The sequence below is a fragment of the Myotis lucifugus genome, unplaced genomic scaffold (assembly GCF_000147115.1).
Source record: "Myotis lucifugus unplaced genomic scaffold, Myoluc2.0 scaffold_151, whole genome shotgun sequence".
Classification (NCBI taxonomy): Eukaryota; Metazoa; Chordata; class Mammalia; order Chiroptera; family Vespertilionidae; genus Myotis; species Myotis lucifugus.
Genome location: NW_005871199.1, coordinates 2,234,486 through 2,253,127, shown reverse-complemented (window position 1 = coordinate 2,253,127; position 18,642 = coordinate 2,234,486). Strand labels below are relative to the sequence as shown.

General features: G+C 49.1%; 1 protein-coding gene across 11 annotated transcripts in view; it reads right to left on the bottom strand.

Moving 5' to 3' along the window:
- Nucleotides 1-579: 579 nt before the first annotated feature.
- Nucleotides 580-18,642, bottom strand: part of TUFT1 (tuftelin 1) — a 27,951-nt gene continuing 9,888 nt past the window's right edge. The window contains exons 2-14 of one of the 11 annotated variants that reach the window (XM_014461343.2): nucleotides 18,531-18,555; nucleotides 17,093-17,167; nucleotides 16,606-16,707; nucleotides 14,749-14,835; nucleotides 13,917-14,006; nucleotides 12,452-12,517; nucleotides 10,057-10,170; nucleotides 6,847-6,975; nucleotides 6,308-6,402; nucleotides 4,648-4,753; nucleotides 3,843-3,926; nucleotides 2,895-2,995; nucleotides 580-2,303 (exon numbers count right to left, since the gene is read on the bottom strand). In XM_014461343.2, the coding sequence (XP_014316829.1) occupies nucleotides 2,240-2,303; nucleotides 2,895-2,995; nucleotides 3,843-3,926; nucleotides 4,648-4,753; nucleotides 6,308-6,402; nucleotides 6,847-6,975; nucleotides 10,057-10,170; nucleotides 12,452-12,517; nucleotides 13,917-14,006; nucleotides 14,749-14,835; nucleotides 16,606-16,686 (1,017 nt within the window). In that variant the 5' untranslated portion in view covers nucleotides 16,687-16,707; nucleotides 17,093-17,167; nucleotides 18,531-18,555 and the 3' untranslated portion in view covers nucleotides 580-2,239. Of the gene's footprint in view, nucleotides 2,304-2,894; nucleotides 2,996-3,842; nucleotides 3,927-4,647; nucleotides 4,754-6,307; nucleotides 6,403-6,846; nucleotides 6,976-10,056; nucleotides 10,171-12,451; nucleotides 12,518-12,714; nucleotides 13,024-13,916; nucleotides 14,007-14,748; nucleotides 14,836-16,605; nucleotides 16,708-17,092; nucleotides 17,168-18,530; nucleotides 18,556-18,642 lie in introns of those variants that run through there. The other 10 variants (XM_006095280.3, XM_023759228.1, XM_023759230.1 and 7 more) reach the window with 10 other exon arrangements.

Sequence of the window (18,642 nt, the reverse complement as noted above, 5' to 3'; positions counted from 1 at the left end):
TTTTGATATTTGCAACCACAGTAAAACAAAGACTTATATTTTTGATATTTATTTTATATGTTTAAATGCCATTTAACAAAGAAAAATCACCCCAAAAAATGAGTTCGCGTGTCACCTCTGACACGCGTGTCATAGGTTCGCCATCACTGGACTAAATGAATGATGCTCAGAGATGGCCAAAAACTAAACCCTTAAATAGCAGTAGCCAGACTGCTTTTCATTTCGCAGAAGACGTGGTTACTCAGCTGCCTCCAGTGCTGACTGGTAAGTCCCTATCACAGGATCTCCGCCTCTGACCAGTTCTTTTCCAATTAAAGGCACACTGGCCTAGCATCCCACAAGGCCACCACCCCAGGCAGGGTCAAAGGTAAAGTTGACCTTATAATGAGGACTCAGGCCACGACGTGGAGCTGCTTCTCAGGGACATTTTAACTCCTCTTAACGCCACCAAATCCTCACACCACAGGGTTTGGATGTCTGGACCACACCTCCCAGAAGTGGTCAACAAGGCGCCCGTCTTCAAGAGGCACTGAGAGTGCCTCATCCTTCTTGAAAGTGAAAAGAAATCAGGCCAGGAGCTCAGAGAGACACATGAACATAATTTATTAAACTCACCATACAAAGAAGATAGCACAGGAAAAAAGATAAGAACCGGAAAGGCCCATGGAAACCAACCAGTCTGAACCCCTGGTTTGTTTTATTTATTTATTTTAAAATGTTTTTATTGATTGTTTTAGAGAAAGAGGAAGGGGGAGGGAGAGATGATAGAAATATTGATGCTACAGAAGCACTGGGGATCGAGCCCACCACTCGGGCATATGCCCTGACCGGGAATCAAACCAGCAAATCTCTTGGTGCACGGGATGACACCCAAACCAAGGGCTACACCCTTGGTTTTACCAATGAGGAAACTGCACGAAGAAACCAGAACACCAATACAGACAAAGCCAGAACGACACACAGAAACACCCAGACTTAGGCTTCTGGTCTTGAACCAAATAGAACCTAAACACTTCATCTACGTTTGTGTTTTATTTTTCTGTGCCCTGTAGTGCCACTGATGCTTTTCTCCCTCTTGATGCTACAGGAGGAGCCCTAAACAAAACACTACAGTGGCAGAGTCGTTCAGAGCCAGGAGGACAACAGACCCACATGAAGCAGAGGGGTGTAGAGGGGTTCGGGGAAGAATTCAATTCTTCCCCAAGAGTCCTGAACACCCTCTTCCCCCAAATAGACATCCAGACCTGATGTCTCAGGGCGAATATACTGCCTTCCTGAGGCAGAGATCAGGTGTGGGGAGGAAGGGGTAAGAAGCCGGTAGAGGAAAGAGAAAGATTTATAACAATGTCGTTCTGAGATGAAGTCCAGTGGGAACACTTTTCCCAGCGTCGAGCCAATCCAAACATCGCCAGAGAAGGCTGTAGAACTCAGTTACTAATCAGTTGTGAGATATAAGCAAAAACACCAATAACTTAGCAAAATAAATACAATGAGAGTCTCGTTGAGATTGATAATAACCCAGTGAAAATAGATTTTAAGCTCCAAGTCAGTCAAGATGACTGAGGTGTACCTCGTACCACATCTTAGGGGAATCCCTAAGAGATTCTGGGAGTCTTCGAAGCAGAGGAGTCACACGTAACTGTCTGTGGCCCTACACAATCCTTCTGCTCAAAGCTGCACCCTGAGCGTACATCCCCTTCTCCCCAGAAAGACAGGCTGGCCGGTCGAAGCTGAAGGAGACCCGGGTCAGCATGAGCTGAGGGTGGAACCGGTAGAAAAACAGTTTGTTGCTAAGAACTGCGCTGTGTTTTGTGAGGAACTTGGTCCCCCCGGGACACTGTCCAACATCTGTGTCTCCATCTTCCAGAGCTGAGGCAAATCTTGTCATCTCTTCACTTCTCCCGACTGGCTGAGGGCCCGGGGCAGCTGAACCCCCGTCTACAACAGAAGGGAGGCTCTGCTAAGAGAAAAGCAGTAACTACAGGGATAAGGGTGCCGCCCTGGCTCCTGCCAGCAGGATCCTGTCCGCCAAGGGCTGCAGTGTCCAGAGGAGGCGCTCATCCTCTATCCACCCAGCAAACCGAGGACAGGAGCTCAGGCGCGGGCCACAGCCCCAAGCCCTGAGGGCAGCCAGGGAACGGTCAGGAAGTCAAAGTCAGTGCTAACGGCCAACAGGGGTGGCGCCAGAGTTTCTCCACAGGCGAGAGGCAGCAGCAACAGCATCCTCCTCCTCCTCGGCTCATGTTTCCACCACTCGGATGAGAGGCATGGGCTTAGGGCTGGGGGGCTTGGCTATCCTAACGCTGAAAAGAAAATGGGAGACACTGAGTCCAGTGTTGCTGCCCACCCCGCACAGAGCTGCCCTTCCACATACATTCGTCTCTGGAATCCTACACTTCAGCGCCGGCTGAGCTCCTGGGTTCCAAATGCTTTGGAACAGTCACTGTCAGTGACAACTCAGGGAAGACTTGGGGGGACTGTGGTCTGGGGGCAGGGGTGATGAAGAGAGAGGGCCGCTCAACAACTGAGAAGTGGGTATAGCTGTGATTCTTGATTTTTTTTCAAAGTCTCGGGCTTTTTTGCTCATCCTTTGAGGGGAGAAAAGGCCCTTTCCCTAGAAATATGCACATATTACACATCCGCATTTTTGCATACAATTTCAGAGGGTTCAGACACCTCCATTAGCTGTCCACTGGCCTCCTGGGGGTCTTGGTAGCTCTATTCTAACCTGGCCAGAAAATGGTTCCGGTGGAGAATGGGTCCGATTAGGGGCTGAGAGAACACACTGGGATTTGAGAGAGCCTTGTCCTTGCCTTAGCACTACAGGCTTGTCACAGCTCTGTCCCCCTTCCCTTCACTTCCTCCCCGGGCCCCACTCCACGACGCCCACTCACCTGCCCAGATTCTCGGTCTTGGCCCAGGTCTGGGTGCTGAAGTTGGCGTGACTGACCTGCTTCTCTATCAGGTGTTCCATCCGGTCGTGCATCTCTAAATTCTGTGCCACAAGTTGTGCGGTTAGAATTCGCCTGCTTCTGGCTTGCCACTCATCCCTTAACCAGCTCGCTCCGGTCCCTCCACCTCTGTGTTGGTGCTGCTGTCGCCCCCGCCCCTGCCATGGAGCCACCCCAGGGGGACCCAATCCGGATCCCTCTCGTCCTCCAGTAATCACTCCAGCCCCCTTCCCTGAGGAGTGTTCTCTCAACAGCTCTGTGCCACACTGACCATTTCCTGTATCTCCTCCCTGTACATTTCCTGTATATAATTTCCTGGAGTCAGTGGAGATCTCTACTTGCCCTTGTTGCTATGTTAATCCATAAAGTATTCTTAGGTCTTTTAAAAAATGTATTATAGAACTCTAGACTGCAAACTCTCTGAAGATCAACAACCCTGTCTCCCATGTCTTTTTATCTCTCCCTCCACAAGGGAATTTCACCCGGTGGCTGCAAAGCAACCTTCAGGTAGTGGATGGACAGGGGAGGCTCTGGGTAAGGCGGAAGTCAGACTAGGGAGCACTCATTAGCTACTCGAGCCCATCACCTTGGCCATGGAGACTCCCCCAGAGAATGCCTCCTCCTTCAAAGCCCCGCTCTGTTGTCAGCTCCGCTGCTAAGCCCACGGGCAGAATGAAGGGCTTGCCTCCGTGCTGCCAGGACGCGGGGCTTGTACCATGATGACAGAGCTCTTCAGAATGAGGACAGGTCTTACCACTGATTCCCTGAAGATTCTCAGAAATTGCTTACTCAGCTGAACCTGCCATCCCAGACACTCGCCTCCGAGCAGCCGCTAGACAAGACCCCCGCCCCTAGCCCCTCTCCCTCCCTGGGGCTGCCCAGCGCACGCACCTCTGCTTCCAGGTAGGCCATCTTCTCCTTGAGCTCCTGGATGCTCGTGTCCTTTGACTGGATCACAGCTTTGGAATTCTGGAGCTGCAACGATGTGGGAGACACCGGAGCTCATTTCAAAACGACTCATGACACACTCACCGAACTTCACCCCGCCGCCAGGGCAGCCAGCAGAGACCCAAGGCAGAGTCTGCGGCCTTCACGTGACTTGCTTGGTTTTTCTATAAAAGCCTCGTTTCAGTCAATATTAAACTCTGGATTATCCCAGGTGTAGGGTAGGGGGGTGAGGGGAACACCATCCTGACATCCCCAAATAATGGATGATTCCAAAACCATTCCATTTGCCTTTGGGCAATACACTTCTTTACACATTTAAGAAATATGTACTGAGTGCTCACTATATGGCAGGCCCCACTGCAGACAACGGGAAACAGCAGGGAACAAAGCAGAAAAGGCCTGGCCCTCATGGAGCTGACGTGCAGCAGACATGCCCGGGCACGCAGGGCTCTTAAGTTCGCAAAACAATTCTGCAAATCGGCATATCCTGGTATGCCGCCCTCCCGCTCAGCCGGGGGAAGCAGAAAGGCCGCCATGAGGTGCAGGCTGGATACTCTGAACGCAAATAAGCGAGTTTATTGTGACTTGGGAGCAGAAATGTGTTTTATGGATTACTTACGAATCTTAGCCAAGCTCCCCAGGAGAATAAATAAATAAAAGCGTAGACTTGGCAGGCAAGTGGGGCTAGACTCAACGCAGTGACTTCCAGAGGGGGCAACCCACGGCAGGGAGGGCCGGCCCTGCTTACCTGCTCTATCATTTGCCGGACCTTCCGCTGCTGGCTCTTCAGCATGTCATCCAAGTGGTGGATCTTCTCCCGCAACCCAGCCACTTCCTTTTCCAGGTTAGCGGCCCTGGGGATAGAGAGCAGGAGGCTGAGGCAAGGCGGAAAGATCTTTTGTCCACCCAGTGCCAGGAAGAGCCTTGGGCTCAGGGTTCCCATCTGGTGCGATTCCCTCTGCCCGACTCCGCAGTGGTCTGCCCTAGGAGTGGGTGGGGGAACATCGCATTGGCAGCGTCACTAGAGATCCTGTAGCCCAAATGAGGAAACTGAGGCGCAGAGAGGTGAGAAGTGGTAAGTCATTCTGGAGAGTTCTAGAGGGCAAAACCAGAACCAGTGGATAGGTGTTCCAAGGAAGCCGTTCTTGTGTAAACGCAGGAAGACGTTCTCAGCATTAAAGCTGCCAGAAGTGGACAGCCGTGTGTGTAGTGAGCGCCTCATTCCTGGAAGGAATCAAGCAGGAGCTGGGATTATGGCACCCAACACCATCACCCTGGTGGCAGGCATTCTGTATCCAGAGGGAGAACAGATTGGAGGATCCTTAAAGCCTTTTCATACAAGGCTTCTAAGTCTCCTGATTCCTAGACACTGCCGGTTCCTTGGCACCTGCTGAGCAAACTCGGCCAAGATCCCCCACGGTCAGGCGGCTGGGAGAGCATCTCAGAGCTTAGCCTCGAAAGCATTCTGGTGCCCATTCTCTCCGGTTTTGCCGGAGGAAGCAGACAAGTGCCTGCTGTTAGAAGGACAGCCGTTATGGGGGTGGAGTACAATGCAATCGGAGCCCCCCAACATCCTTCCTAATTTCAAACATTCTAAGTGTCCACCCTCAGCTCTCCATTTCCACCCTCTCAGTAGCCTTTCGTGGTTATCCCAATGAGAGGAAATGCCACAGCAGACTGAGGTGTCCAAGAAGGCAGGATCGTGTCTCCTAATCCTGGAATTCCTTAGAAGGCCCTTCAGGTCATGTCTGTTGAACTTAAAAAGGTCCAACTCATACATAAAAATCAGACCCAATATGCTGATGCTGAATTTGATTTACTATTGGAGATCTTATTCATCAATTCTTGAAAGTCCAGAATGGCCCAATATTTGCTCTGTAGGTTCCCCTGGTCTGAGACCTCCAATCCCCTCCGATCAGAGGGAATACGCAAACCCCTCTAACCTCGCAGTGGAAAGGGTCTCAGAAATCCCCTATGTTGTATTTTTCGTCAGCACAGCTTGTGAGGAAGTTACTCGATTTTACCCTCAAATAGTTTAGTCAGTTGTTGTTCTTGGGGGAGGACACTGTGGTGTAACAACCCCCCATCCACATCCAGGGAAACAGCCCGTGGGAGCATGTGCTGCAACGGCAGGTGCTTTTCCAGCTCTTGACCTTGGCTCTCAAAACAAAACCCTTATCTTGAGGTGGTTATTCCACGGAAAATGAACTCCCAGAGATGGCAGCTTCCCACACAGTCTCTCCCTGGGCGGGGCCCACCTGAGCTGGCACACGGTGAGTCAGAGCTGGAAGATCTGACATCAGTACCAGCCTCTTCCCCAGGTCTGGCCACCCTGGGAGCTCCAGGCTGCACGGCCCGCCCTCCTCTCCCCTCCCCGCACCCCAGCTTACGGTGATCAGGGCCCTTACTTTTCCTGTTCTGCTCGGCAGTCAGCATTCTTGCTCCGAAGTTCCTCCAGGGCCGCCTCCCCTTCCCTGGCCTTCTCCAGTGAGGCCTGATGCTCCTGGAGGGGCCAAGGGAAGAAAGTCTAGGATGAGGAGATGGCAACAGATTCCGCATTTGGGGTGAGATGGCCACTAGGGCTGGGGCTCAGCCCCTACTGCAGCTGGGACAGTGCCAAAGAGCAGCAGGTCAAGCTGGTTTGATGGGGTGCCCTCCACTGCCAGGGAGAAGCCTTCCCGCCCTCAGCACACACAAGCTTCCCAGCCTCACCCAGCCGCCCGGAGGGAGAGCCTGGCCCTCACTCTCCAGGCCCACCTGCCAGCTGTGGCTGCCAATCCCTCAGAAACCAGGCCACGTGGCTCCTTAAGAACGGGCTTCAAAAGCCCATAAGGGCAGCTGTCCAAGAACCCAGCTACAACTCCAGCTAGCAAGGGCGGAGGTTAGATGAGAGAAAGGCCTTTCCTCCTTCAACGCTAAAGGATACTCCGCAGGCTCCCACAGTTACCGTCTCCATCCCCAGCAAGCGCCTCTGCAGCTCTCTGATTTCCACCTCTTTCTGCTCCGCTCTGTCCTCTGCTCTCTGAAGGGCCGCGTGACTCTGCTCGGCTTCTCTCTGGTATCGGCTGAGTGTGACCTAAGACACAGGACGGGGATGTATAAAGTGGGGGGGGGACAGGACGGAGAGAGACCAAACGTGGATAAAAGCCTTAGAAAAGAACCTAGAAACCGGGGTGCGGTGATAGGAGAAGGGGGGCAACTCTGATGAGCACATGGTCCCTGTTCTAGGACCACTTGGGAGACTAGCAGATGAATTCCGGGGTTCATTGGCAGGTCGTTGGCCAAGGTCTTTAGAGTAACACATGGCAGTAAGCACCACTTTCCAAAGGCTAACTTCTTCAGCATCCCCACACGCCCTCCACTGCCACCCAGTCACCCAACACTGACTTTCCCACTAACGCAAGCACGGAGAACCCAGGGGAGCAATCTCCACGTCCGCCCTTCTGTTCCCCAGCTCTTCCTCACCCTCGCTTCAAGCCACGCTGCAGTCTACATACGAAGACCAACGGCTACTAAGCACCAGGGAGAATTTGGTTTTTATCTAAGATGATAAAGTAATTTGGAACGAATACAAGCACAGTTTTAGAGTGAAAAGTAAAGTAGGAACTTGCTTCCTGTCCTCCCACATGCATTTTGCCAAGTCCTAGTTGTCCCTCCGGTCTCAGCTTACACCCCCCTGCTTCCAGGGAGCCTCCGACCCTGGATGAGCCGCCACAGAGGACACACGGCCCTTCCCTCTTAGAGCGCTGAGCAGACTTTGCCGGTCACTCATGTGTGTCCCCAGGAGGCCATCAGCTTTATGATGGCAGAGACGGAAACCATTACATTTCTAGGGCTCGGCACGGTATCCACCACACAGTCACCGCTCGATCACATCTCCAATGGAACTGATGCTCATCTAGCCCAACCCTCTCCTTTCCCAACTAAAGGTCAAAGGACTGATTCGAGGTCACACAGCTGGAACCCTGTTACTTCATCATCCATTTCACTGCTTCCCAGTTACCCCCCGCTGACCCCCCAGTCAGTTACTAAGAGAACCTCGGTAATGGCGGGAAAGCCTAACCGGCCCTGGGGAAATAGAACACCAGAAGCCAGTTTGGCCAGCTCCTCCCAAAGTCAGAATCAGGGAGGAGAAAGCAGAGCCCAGGATGATGGGCGATAGGACGTGTCCATGCTGCACACCAGCCCCGTCCAGAGCAGACTCACTGCAAATCCCTCCTGACAGCGAGCAGCCAGTAGAACGAGAAACCAGGCTTCATGGCAGGTTGTTTTCATGGTAATTGGCAATCGTGCCCTTCCTACCCCCGGGTTCAGAAAAGTAGACCACAGAGACCAGTTCATTAGTGGAGACTGAGAATATCCGACGTTAGCTGGGAGCAGGCCAGCCCCATGGGCAGGAACGTAAAACAAGGCCTCTCATTTCTGTACATAGACACTGGACCAGGTTGGCGTGTGCTCCAAGCACGGCATTGATAGGCCCGGGACTGGCCCTCCCACCCACTGTAGGATCACAAAGGAGAACCACACTCCCCTGCTACATCTGCCCCTGTAGCTCCAACCAGCCCTGCCCTACAGGAACCTCTTCATCATAAGCGTGCCGACCTACCCCAGCGGGAGGACCAACGCAAGGAGTACCTGCTGTGTGCAGGTGGGTGCTCTGTACCACGGGGTTAAAGGGCAGCCCCTCCTAAGAAACCATGGGCATGCGCTATAGCTGCCAGGGGCCTTCTAGCCTCGGGCTTTTACGCAGGACATTGCTCAAGCAATGAGCCCTCTGTGTGTGGCCCACACCGACAAGCACTCACAAAGCCTCTCGACACGGAAGTTCCTCTCCAAAATGCACACCCGGTCAGTACTGCAGCCTCAACCTCCCCTTCCTCCTGTTCTCCAAGGAAGTAGGGAACCAAACTGATACATCACCAGCCACATCATCCAAACTGTGGAGTCTGAATGCACGTGGCAAACTGCTTTCCTGCACAGCTACTCTGTTCTGAGACCAAGGAATCTCGGCGCTGCCCCAAGTCCAAACTATCTAGGAGAGGAGAGCCTGCTTGTTGAACGGATCACTAAGAAAAATACGGGGTATCTTACATTTCGAAGCCCTTGAGAGTAATCAATATATTTACATATATGATCAGACGCAAGCCACACGTCAAATGTATTTTACGACCACTTTTTTACAAAAGTTGAAACTGATGCTTAGGGAGGTCAATTCCTTGCTCCAGTAACACGTCAGCTACTGTAGAGGCAGCCAGTCATTCTCAGTGCCCGTCTTCCTCACCCCAATCCCCCCGCCTCCCCAAACCCTCAGGCTCATGAAAGAGAACAGTTGGGTGGCCTTCCCCTTTCCACCAGCTCTCTGCACGTCTGGGCAGGGCGCAATTCTGTCATTACATATTTATGACATAAATACCTCCCATGTGGATGAACAACAGCAGGTAACAGGTGGCTAATCTCACACAGAGGAGTTAGAAAAACTGTCCAGCATTTGCCCAATGTTCCTGAGGTGCTACTCAAAGAACTTTTGGAAGGTATGGAAGACCTCACACACTTTTAATAGTGGGGGGCTTTCACTTCTATTTATAGACTTGCATTTTTAAAATCTCCTATAACCTAGTATAATTTTTATAACGATTGAGATATTCGTTCAAGATGACAAAGCTCCACATAGTAAAATCCAAAGTCCCCGACTCCATGAGCACAGTTCTTTCTATGCCCACGAAGGTTTATCCACTCATCTAGTCCACACGAGACGCCCACCATACGCCAGGTATTGTGCCGGGTGCTGGGGATGCAGTGGTGAACTTGACAGCAACTGTCCTTGCCTACGTGGTGCCGGGACCCAGTAACTCTTATCATGGTACTTGGTGAAACGACATCTGAATTCCCTGCTATCCCAGACCAGCACCACCGCTCAATTTTAGGAGAGCAGAGAATCAAGAGCTGACCTTTGAACTATGGGCTAGTCTTGGACAGCAAAAGCTATAAGCATTCAGGAGAGGGAAAAGCAGGCAGAAGTGCCCCAGCCTCAAGGCCTAGCCTTTCCAGGTGATGGCACCGGCCAGAAAGACATGAAGTCCATATGCAGAAAGTCGCTGGTACCTGCACCCGGCAGCCCAACCCTTGGGGCACCTTCTCCCCAAAGCCCAAATCTCACCTCAAAAGCCACACGGTCTGCCTGGTGCTGCTGCTCAGCCTCCTGCAGCTTGGCCAGCAAGTCCCGCACGGTCTTCCTCAAGCTCTCGACATCTTCATTCATATAGGTGTCCACCTATAGCCAGAGCAGGGCAGGGAAGGAAAAGCCACGATGCTTGTGACTTGGTAAGAGAAGGTTCCCCCAACATGCTTGTTTGGACCATCTTGTCCAGACCACCTTCACAAAGGGTCCTCATCACACAGGGGTGAGTTAGTCTCAGGCAGCCAGGAGTTCTGAGTCATGCAAATGAAAACACTCTCTTCACACCCTAACGAACTCAACTAGCCTCCTACCATCCGATTATTTAGGACAGAGTCATTTTCATACATACATGGACCAACTGACTGACAGGTATGTCTATGTGGCCCTCATGTGTGTGTCCTGCTTGCATCAGACAAGCTCTCTGAGAGCAGGGATGTTGGTTCACTTAGGGCAACAGTTCCCCTAGGGCAGGGACTGGGCCACACCCATCACAGGGGAGAGGCCCAAGGCTCATGTTCACTGTCCTCTGCACCTAGCACAGACCAGTATATAAAGGGTTACTGATGGATGGGCAGGTTTGGAGCAAAAGCACCCAATAAGCCCAGAGACCTGAATCCAATAGGAAAAGGTGTCTCACTGATTTTACTGAGTCTCCTGCAGGCACACCCAATCATTCGTTGGTGTTCGGGCTGAGCTGGCATGTAGGGTCTCGCCCCCACCTCTGCAGCACAAGTAGCAGACACCCCAGTGGCCAGCTCCCCGGGAGTCTGACAGACAAACCCCTCCCTGTCTTGCACAGTGGGGAGCAGCAACACCTTCAAACCAAAGCACAGCTGGGAGGAGGGTGACAGGGTCCTGGTCACTGCATTACTACTTAGTCCTGTGGGCCTTCATTTCTCTATCTGTGAATCAGCCAGAAGACTCCTTACCACGCCCTGCCTTACAGGCTGCCTCAAAACAAGATAATATCTGGTAGGGCTTGGAGCTCATGAGAAGAAAGAGGCTGAACAGATAATGTCATGTGTCATTATAACTTGTTGCCAATAGCATATTTACCAACTATGGTGATTCAGGGGGAGAGAGAAATCCAAGCTGCACCTCTGAGGTGAGTGCTGGAATCAACAATCCCAATCGAGCCTCAGTAAGTTACCCGGTCGGTTCCCCATATCTGGACCGACGCTGCTGGGCATGTGAGAACCATTTAAATGGCTCCTGGAGCCGAATTATTATGAGTTTAGTTCAAATGGCATCCTCAGGCCCTGGCGGTTTTGGCTCAGTGTTACAGCATCAGACCAAAGGGTCACAGGTTCGATTCCCGGTCCAGGGCACATACCTGGTTGGGGCGTGTGTGGGAGGCAACCAATGAATGTGTCTCACGTTGATGTTCTCTCTCTCTCTCTCTCTCTCTCTCTCTCTCTCTCTCTCCCCTCCTCCTCTCTCCTCTCCACTCTCTAAAAAATAGAAAAAAATCAATGGAAAAAATATCCTCAGGAGAGGATTAAAAAAATAAACAAATGGTGTTCTCAGAAGACTCTTTTAACTAAGCAACGTAGATAGATCTAAACACATGGTGTTGGATAAAAAGGAAAACACGAAATAAAACTCAAGTCCTTTATAAAAATCAAAAACACATTTACTAGGCATATTTAAATCATGTTGGAATATATTAGAGTGAGTACAGCCACAGAAGGAAATACTACGCTGTTATTCAAAAGCATAAGGTAGATCTACATGTACTGTCATAGAAAGAGGGCTACATTATATGTACTCTTTAGTTTAAAAAAGAATTAAAAAGCAAATAAGGAATAATCATTTACCACAACCCTGTATTTTTAAAAAGAAGATGTATGTTATATACATACATTTATACATGTATATTCATAACATGCGTATATAACAATATATACACATGCGTACATACACGGGATATTTAAATATGGTTGCCTATATTTTTTACTAGCAAACACTCTAGAACACAGGTACTCACCTTTGGCTAAACATTACAATAACCTGAAGAGCTTTTAAAAGTCCTGATGCCCAGGCCACATCTCAGACCAATTAAATTACAATCTGTAGGAATGGCATACAGGCAACCTGTCCTTTAAAGCTCCCACGGTATTCCCAACAGGCAGCAAAGGCCAAGAAGCACTGTTCTAGAAGGATCCACCCATTTCAATCTGTTAACAGTGGATACTTCCAAGGAGTGGGATTAGGGAAGGGGAATTTCTGTTTTATATGTTTGAATTTTTATAACAAGTTAGTTCTACTCTTATATATAGTGCAGAGGGCGAGAGAAGCAAGAATTAAAGGGGCCAGGGAGGAGGATATCCTGCCTCCTCTAAGCAGCAGTTACCACTGTTTCCTTGTCACCTACCTCAGATGGGCGGCTATACAGCGTCGTGGGACTTTGACTAAAACCATTTGGCCTCTCTAGCACCACCTGTTCAAAAGGAAAAACAAAAAGCTGGTAGTTAAAACAGTCCCAAGCAACAACTTCAAAACATTATTCTTCTAAGATCTCAAATCTTAGATAGACAGACAGATAGACAGATTAAGGAGATTGAGGAGGAGTGGAAGGGAGGGGAGACCAGTGCTAGGTGGGAAAATGGAAAGGAGAGGTGGAGAAAGGTATGCTACCTTGGGAGGGAATACTCTAGCCTTGTAGGGAGGATGCAGAAACCTCAGGCTAACACCTCTCAACAGACTGGAAAATGTGCAGGTCCGTGCCTGGCAGCCCAGGGAATACAAGCAGCTGCCTGCCACGAACAACTGCCCTTGCCCCTTAGGGCTCTTGACAAGGTTTGACAAATCATAAATCAAAAGGGGAAGGAGCATTAGCTGCCATTCTTTCCAACCCCAAACCTGATCCTTCATCACAGGACTGCTGGCTGTGCCACCAAGGGGCCTGGACTTCTGGGCCAGTCTCTGAGCACTTACGTTCTTCAGTCACCTGACGGAGGCCCTCCCAGAAACAGATGTGAGCTCAGGCAGAGAAAGTCCTACCTTCAGCCAAAGCAAAACGCATTAGGAGGAATCGGCCACACGGCCAGCACACGCCCAGGCCAAAGGGGAACTCAGCTGGCACTAGCTTCTAGGTCACGATTCCCCTCAGGAGAATGAGGGCAGGGGCTGCCGAAGAAAGACCACCCCACCCAAACCAAGTGCAAGTGAAGGAGAGACAGCCCAGAATCTAACGGGGGGTGAGGGTGAAGTCTGCTTCCTGAGGACATTTCTACCCTCAATTTGAGAAAAGCTGAAAAGCAGGATCCCAGGAGTATCTATCCCAGGAAGGCCTCTCCGATTAGTTCAATCGAACAAACATTTACTGATGACCTTCTGCATCCCAGCCCCTGGGCCGGGTGTGGGGCGTGAGACAGAGGTAAACCCTAACCTTGAGGGGCTTCCCCTCAAGGACAGAGGTAGCGACATACACAGATGAGTAACAGACAAGGACCGAGAGTTGAGTTTACATGACAGGAGTCACCCGAATTGAGCAAGAGCAACTTGTCAGTTTGGATTTACAGGTGACTGTCTGCTTTATCAGACTCTGTATTACAAGAAGATGGATCACAGAATCCTTAGAGGTAAGAGCTTTTGCCAACAAGTTCACAATAACTGTATTGATATCAATCCAATTTTTGGCCAGTGTCTTAGGAACAGGGGCACTGATACATGGGCTGAGATGCGCCTTAACAAGGTGGGAGTGCTCGGAGAAGCCAGCATCACCTACATTCCCGCCTTTCCTGGCAGTGCCGTTAGACTCGGCACCCACGGGACTGCCTATGTGGCATAACCCCGCCTCCTTGGTGGGGGCCCAACCATGGACCACTTCCTATTACCTGTATCTCCTGTCGATGGTGAGACTCTCCTGGATCTCTGTCGAGCTTGCTGCTTATATCCTCCCGGAGCTTCTGCAGACAGTTCCTGGCCTGGGAGGGGAGGGCAAGGAGCTTCAGCCTTGGGCTAGAGAAAGAGGGCACCCAACTCACCCGCCTTTGCGCCCATCCCCAACTGTACCCCTAGGAGTCAGGCCCCGTGCTAAGCACTGGCTGGGGGACGGAGAGCCTCTAGTCAAGTGGGGCTACAGCCCAGGGCCTCCTACACATACAACAAAATTAACAAACCCCCTGCCCGGGAGCTAACATTCTGGCTGGGGAGACACACAACACAAAAGCCAAACACGTGATATGGAGACAGGGTGAGGGTTAGGAAAAGCTGGGAAAGCAGAGCTGGCAATTTTAGGTAGAGTGGCTGGGGGGGATGCTAGGCACATGGTATTCGTTAAGTATTTGTTGATTAATAGAAGGGTCAGAAGTGATATTTAACATATGACTGGGCATCGTGGCACTTTTTTTTTAAATATATTTTTATTGATTTCAGAAAGGAAGGGAGAGAAATAAACATCAATGATCAGAGAGAATCATTGATTGGCTCACCCCACATTGGGGATCAAGCCCACCACCTGGGCATGTGCCTTGACTGGGAATCGAACCGTGACCTCCTAGTGCATAGGTCGATGCTCAACCACTGAGCCACGCCAGCCAGGCCGTGGCACTTTATAGAGATAGGAAGAGAGCAGAAGGGAGAAAATCAGTACCCATAAAGGAGCCCAAAAGTGTGAGATTTAGAGAAATGACCACAGTCATCTCCCCGGAGAGAAGGGGTGCCCACCTCCTGGATATACTGGACCTCACTCTTCAGCTGGTTAATATTCTTCTCATGGATCATCTTGTCTCCAGACCTCCCTTTCAAGTACACCTGAAATGGAGAAAACCACACTACTTGGTTAAGGAACCTCAGTTACAGCAGTTCCACAGGCAGCCTCAGGCACTGCTGGTGGGAGGGTAAATTGTTACACCTTGCTGGGTGGCAATTTGGTGATTCAGATCAGAAGACTTACAACTATATTTACTCTTCCGCCTATCAAATCTACTTCTGGAAATGTAGCCTAATGAAATAAATTTACCTAAACTGGCATAAACACTCAAATATAAATTCATCGAAAGAGGGATGTAAAGGGAATTTAGACATTTTTCTCTACATAACATGCTTGAATATTTTACAATTGAGAAAATGTTTCTTTATTACTGGTGTTATATAAGACACACAATTTAATAACATGTTCGGCAAAATATTGTTCTATGGCTGCAAAAATATAAACAAACAAATGTCTAACAAATGGAAAATTAGATAAATAATTTATGGTTTCTTAACAGAATACTATGCAGCCATTAGAATACCAGATATTTACATTTATGGACACAGAAGATGGTATAAACTACAATTAAATTGGCGGGGGGGGGGGGCAAGCAAATTGTAAAATAAAGTATATAATACAATTCTGTTTTGTTGTTGTTGTTTTAATCCTCACCAAAGGATATTTTTCCATTGACTTTTATAGAGAGGGTGGAAGAGAGAGGGAAAGACAGAGAGAAACATATCGATTGGTTGCCTCCTGCATACGCCCAGACCAGGGCCGGGGCCAGGGAGGAGCCTGCAACCGAGGTATGTGCCCTTGACCAGAATCGAACCCGGGATCCTTCAGTCAGCAGGCTGACACTCTATCCAATGAGCCAAACTGGCTAGAGCCAATTCTATGTTTTGAAAAACAACAACAACATATGTATATAAAAATGTCTGGGAGGATATACAATAAAATGTTTGTTAACAAGGATTACATTGATAGAATTATAAGGTAGTTTTACTTTCTTTAAGGGCCATGCAATAACTTTAACATATTGACATGTGTCACAACATGGCTAAACTTTAAGGCCACCTGTTGTATTATTCCATGAAATGTCTAGAAGAGGCAAACCCATCAAGACAGAAAGTAGATTAGTGATTGCCAGGAGCTGGAAGGAGTGATCTGGTATTAATAGTCATGTTGGTTGCTCAGCTCTGTGAATATATTAAAAACCACTGAACACTTTAAGTTGATTGATGATATGTGAACTGTATCTCAAAAAGCTGTTTTATAAAAAGGAATCAAAGTCCTGGCCAGAGTGGCTCAGTTGGAGCATCGTCCTGCACACGGAAAGATGGCGGGTTCGATTCCTGGTCAGGGCACATACCCCGGTTGCAGGCTAGATTCCCAGCTGGGGCATGTTTGAGAGGCAACCAATCAATGTTTCTCTCTCACATCAATGCTTCTCTCTCTCTCTCTCTCAATTTTTAAAAACTTTTTTTAAATAAATAAAAAGAAATCACACAAATTGTTTTAATTTTTAAAACTAAGTTCCATAAACACACCTCCCACTTGTCTCCATAACCTCGACATCTAAACACGGTCAGTGGACAGACACCAAAGAAGGTCATCCCACCCACCCCATGTCCGGGGCCAGGCTGCATCAAAGTCACTACAGACTGACTGGTCTCCTGGTGTTAATTAAGGTTTTTCCAGGAGATGATCAGGAACTAGCGACACAGGTCCGGCTCTTCCTAGTCAAACCAGAAGTTCCCTTTGGCAAAGTCAGCCACTGCTGCCTCTCACATGCAGTGGGAGAAAGAATGGAGGGTGAACTAGCTTACCTTAATGATCTCCTCATGTCCATCGTTGGACTCCACCAGTTCTGAGGCCAGAGAATGACTGGGTGAGTGGCCAGACACCATGGCATAGGTCTTCCTGCCCGCCTGAGAGAGAGAGAGAGAGAGAGAGAAGTGGCTCAGACACCATATGGGAAGCCCAGAACTTCTGCACCTTGACCAATGCAGACAACCTGCTCCTCCAAAGACCTGAAGGGTTAGTCTGACTTTCCCCTCCAAACATTCACTTCAGAACCTCTACCAGAAGCCACACAGCAGCAAGAACACCAGGCGGAGAAAATTAGTAGAAATTGCAGGTTAGTTTCCATTTTAGGGGTGTCTCCCCATCCTCCAAAGCAGCGCCATGCTGAGGTCAGCTGGGTGTGCCGGAAAGGAAATGCTCTCAGGCAGCAGCAGCGGTGGCTCCAGGCAACACTGGAATGAGGGGTCAGCAGCAAGGGAGGAGGCCTCACCCCACCAGAGACCTCCATACCTTCTGGGCTATGTGTTCAAGTTCATCTCCTGTCAGTTCACTCTGGAGAGTCAGTCTGAGAATGTCCACGCTGCCCTAATAATGACAATCACAGCAACAATAACCTTTATCTTCGGTCGTAGGCCCAGGTGCACTTTTGCCAGCCCTGTGGGGTGGGCCTTATTATCACCATTTCACAGGCAAGAAAAGCTGAGGTCTGGAGAGGTGACACATCAGCTTCGCCAAGGTCAGGCCACTTCAGTGTGGCAGGCTGCCTCCGGGACTTCTGACAGTACTCTTTACCCCGCACCAGAGACCACACAGCACGCTGCTCCAGGCAGCTCCAGAGGGGCCACGCTGGTCCTCAGATTACAAGAAGCACATGGCATGCACTCCCTTTTCCCCTGAAGAGGGCATCCCTGGATCGGTCATCCCCAATCCAGATTTTCTACACCTGACAGCCAACCAAGAAGTTATTGATATATTTTACAAGACCAGGATATCTCTCCTGAACCAAACTATAGGAAGGTATCTGAATCCAAACTCCTGTTTCTATGAGCCACACAGAAATTATCCAAATGAAAGAAGGCAAGACAACGGGTATTTATCTAGAGATCAGCCTCATTTCAATGGAAGAAGCAGATTCCTTCCTGTACACCAAATATACCATGGCTGTGAAAGACGTTAAGATTGGGGAAAACTGGGTGAAAAACATACAAGAGTTCCCTGTACTATCTTTGTAATTTTTCTGTAAATATAAAATGATTCCAAATTAAAAGTGTTTTAAAAAGAGAGAAAGGGGTGGGGGAGGGAAGGAGAGAAAGAAGGAGAGAGTGCCCAACAGAAAAATGGGCAAAACAATTTAATAAACACATCACATAGGAGGATATCCAAATGGTCAATAAACATGAAAAAAGGATTCACCCTCATTAGTCATCATCATCATCAAAGAACCAGAACCACAGATAATAGTACAAATTACCCATAAGAATGAAAACAGAAAAACCCAAATGGTGGGGGATTTGGAATAACTGAAACTCTCATACACTGGCAGTGGGATTGCTCACTGTCACAATCACTTTGGAAAATCTACCAAAGATGAACATAGGCATGCCCTATAACATGGCAATTCCACACCTAGTTATCCTCCCAGCAGAAATGCTGGCATATGTTCCCCATAAAAACATATACTAGTATCTTCATAACAGCATTTTAATAGCCCAAAACTAGAAATTACCCTAATAGTCATCAAGAGTAGAATGGATGATTTTGACATAGCCATACAATGGAACATTGTACAAGAAAAAGAATGAAATACTGTACATGCAACATGGAGAAACCTCACAGTAATGTTAACCAAAAGAATCCAGACACCACCAAAGTATACTATATGATTTCAATAAAAAGTATAAAAACAAGCAAAATTAATATATGCTTTAGAAGTCAGGATAATAGTTACCTTCAGGGTGGAGAGTAGTTAATGCCTATAAAGGGACAAGAGGGAACACTTCTGTAGTTGCATGGTAATGACTTGTTTCTTATCTGGGTGCTGGTTAGAGGAGTGTGTCCAG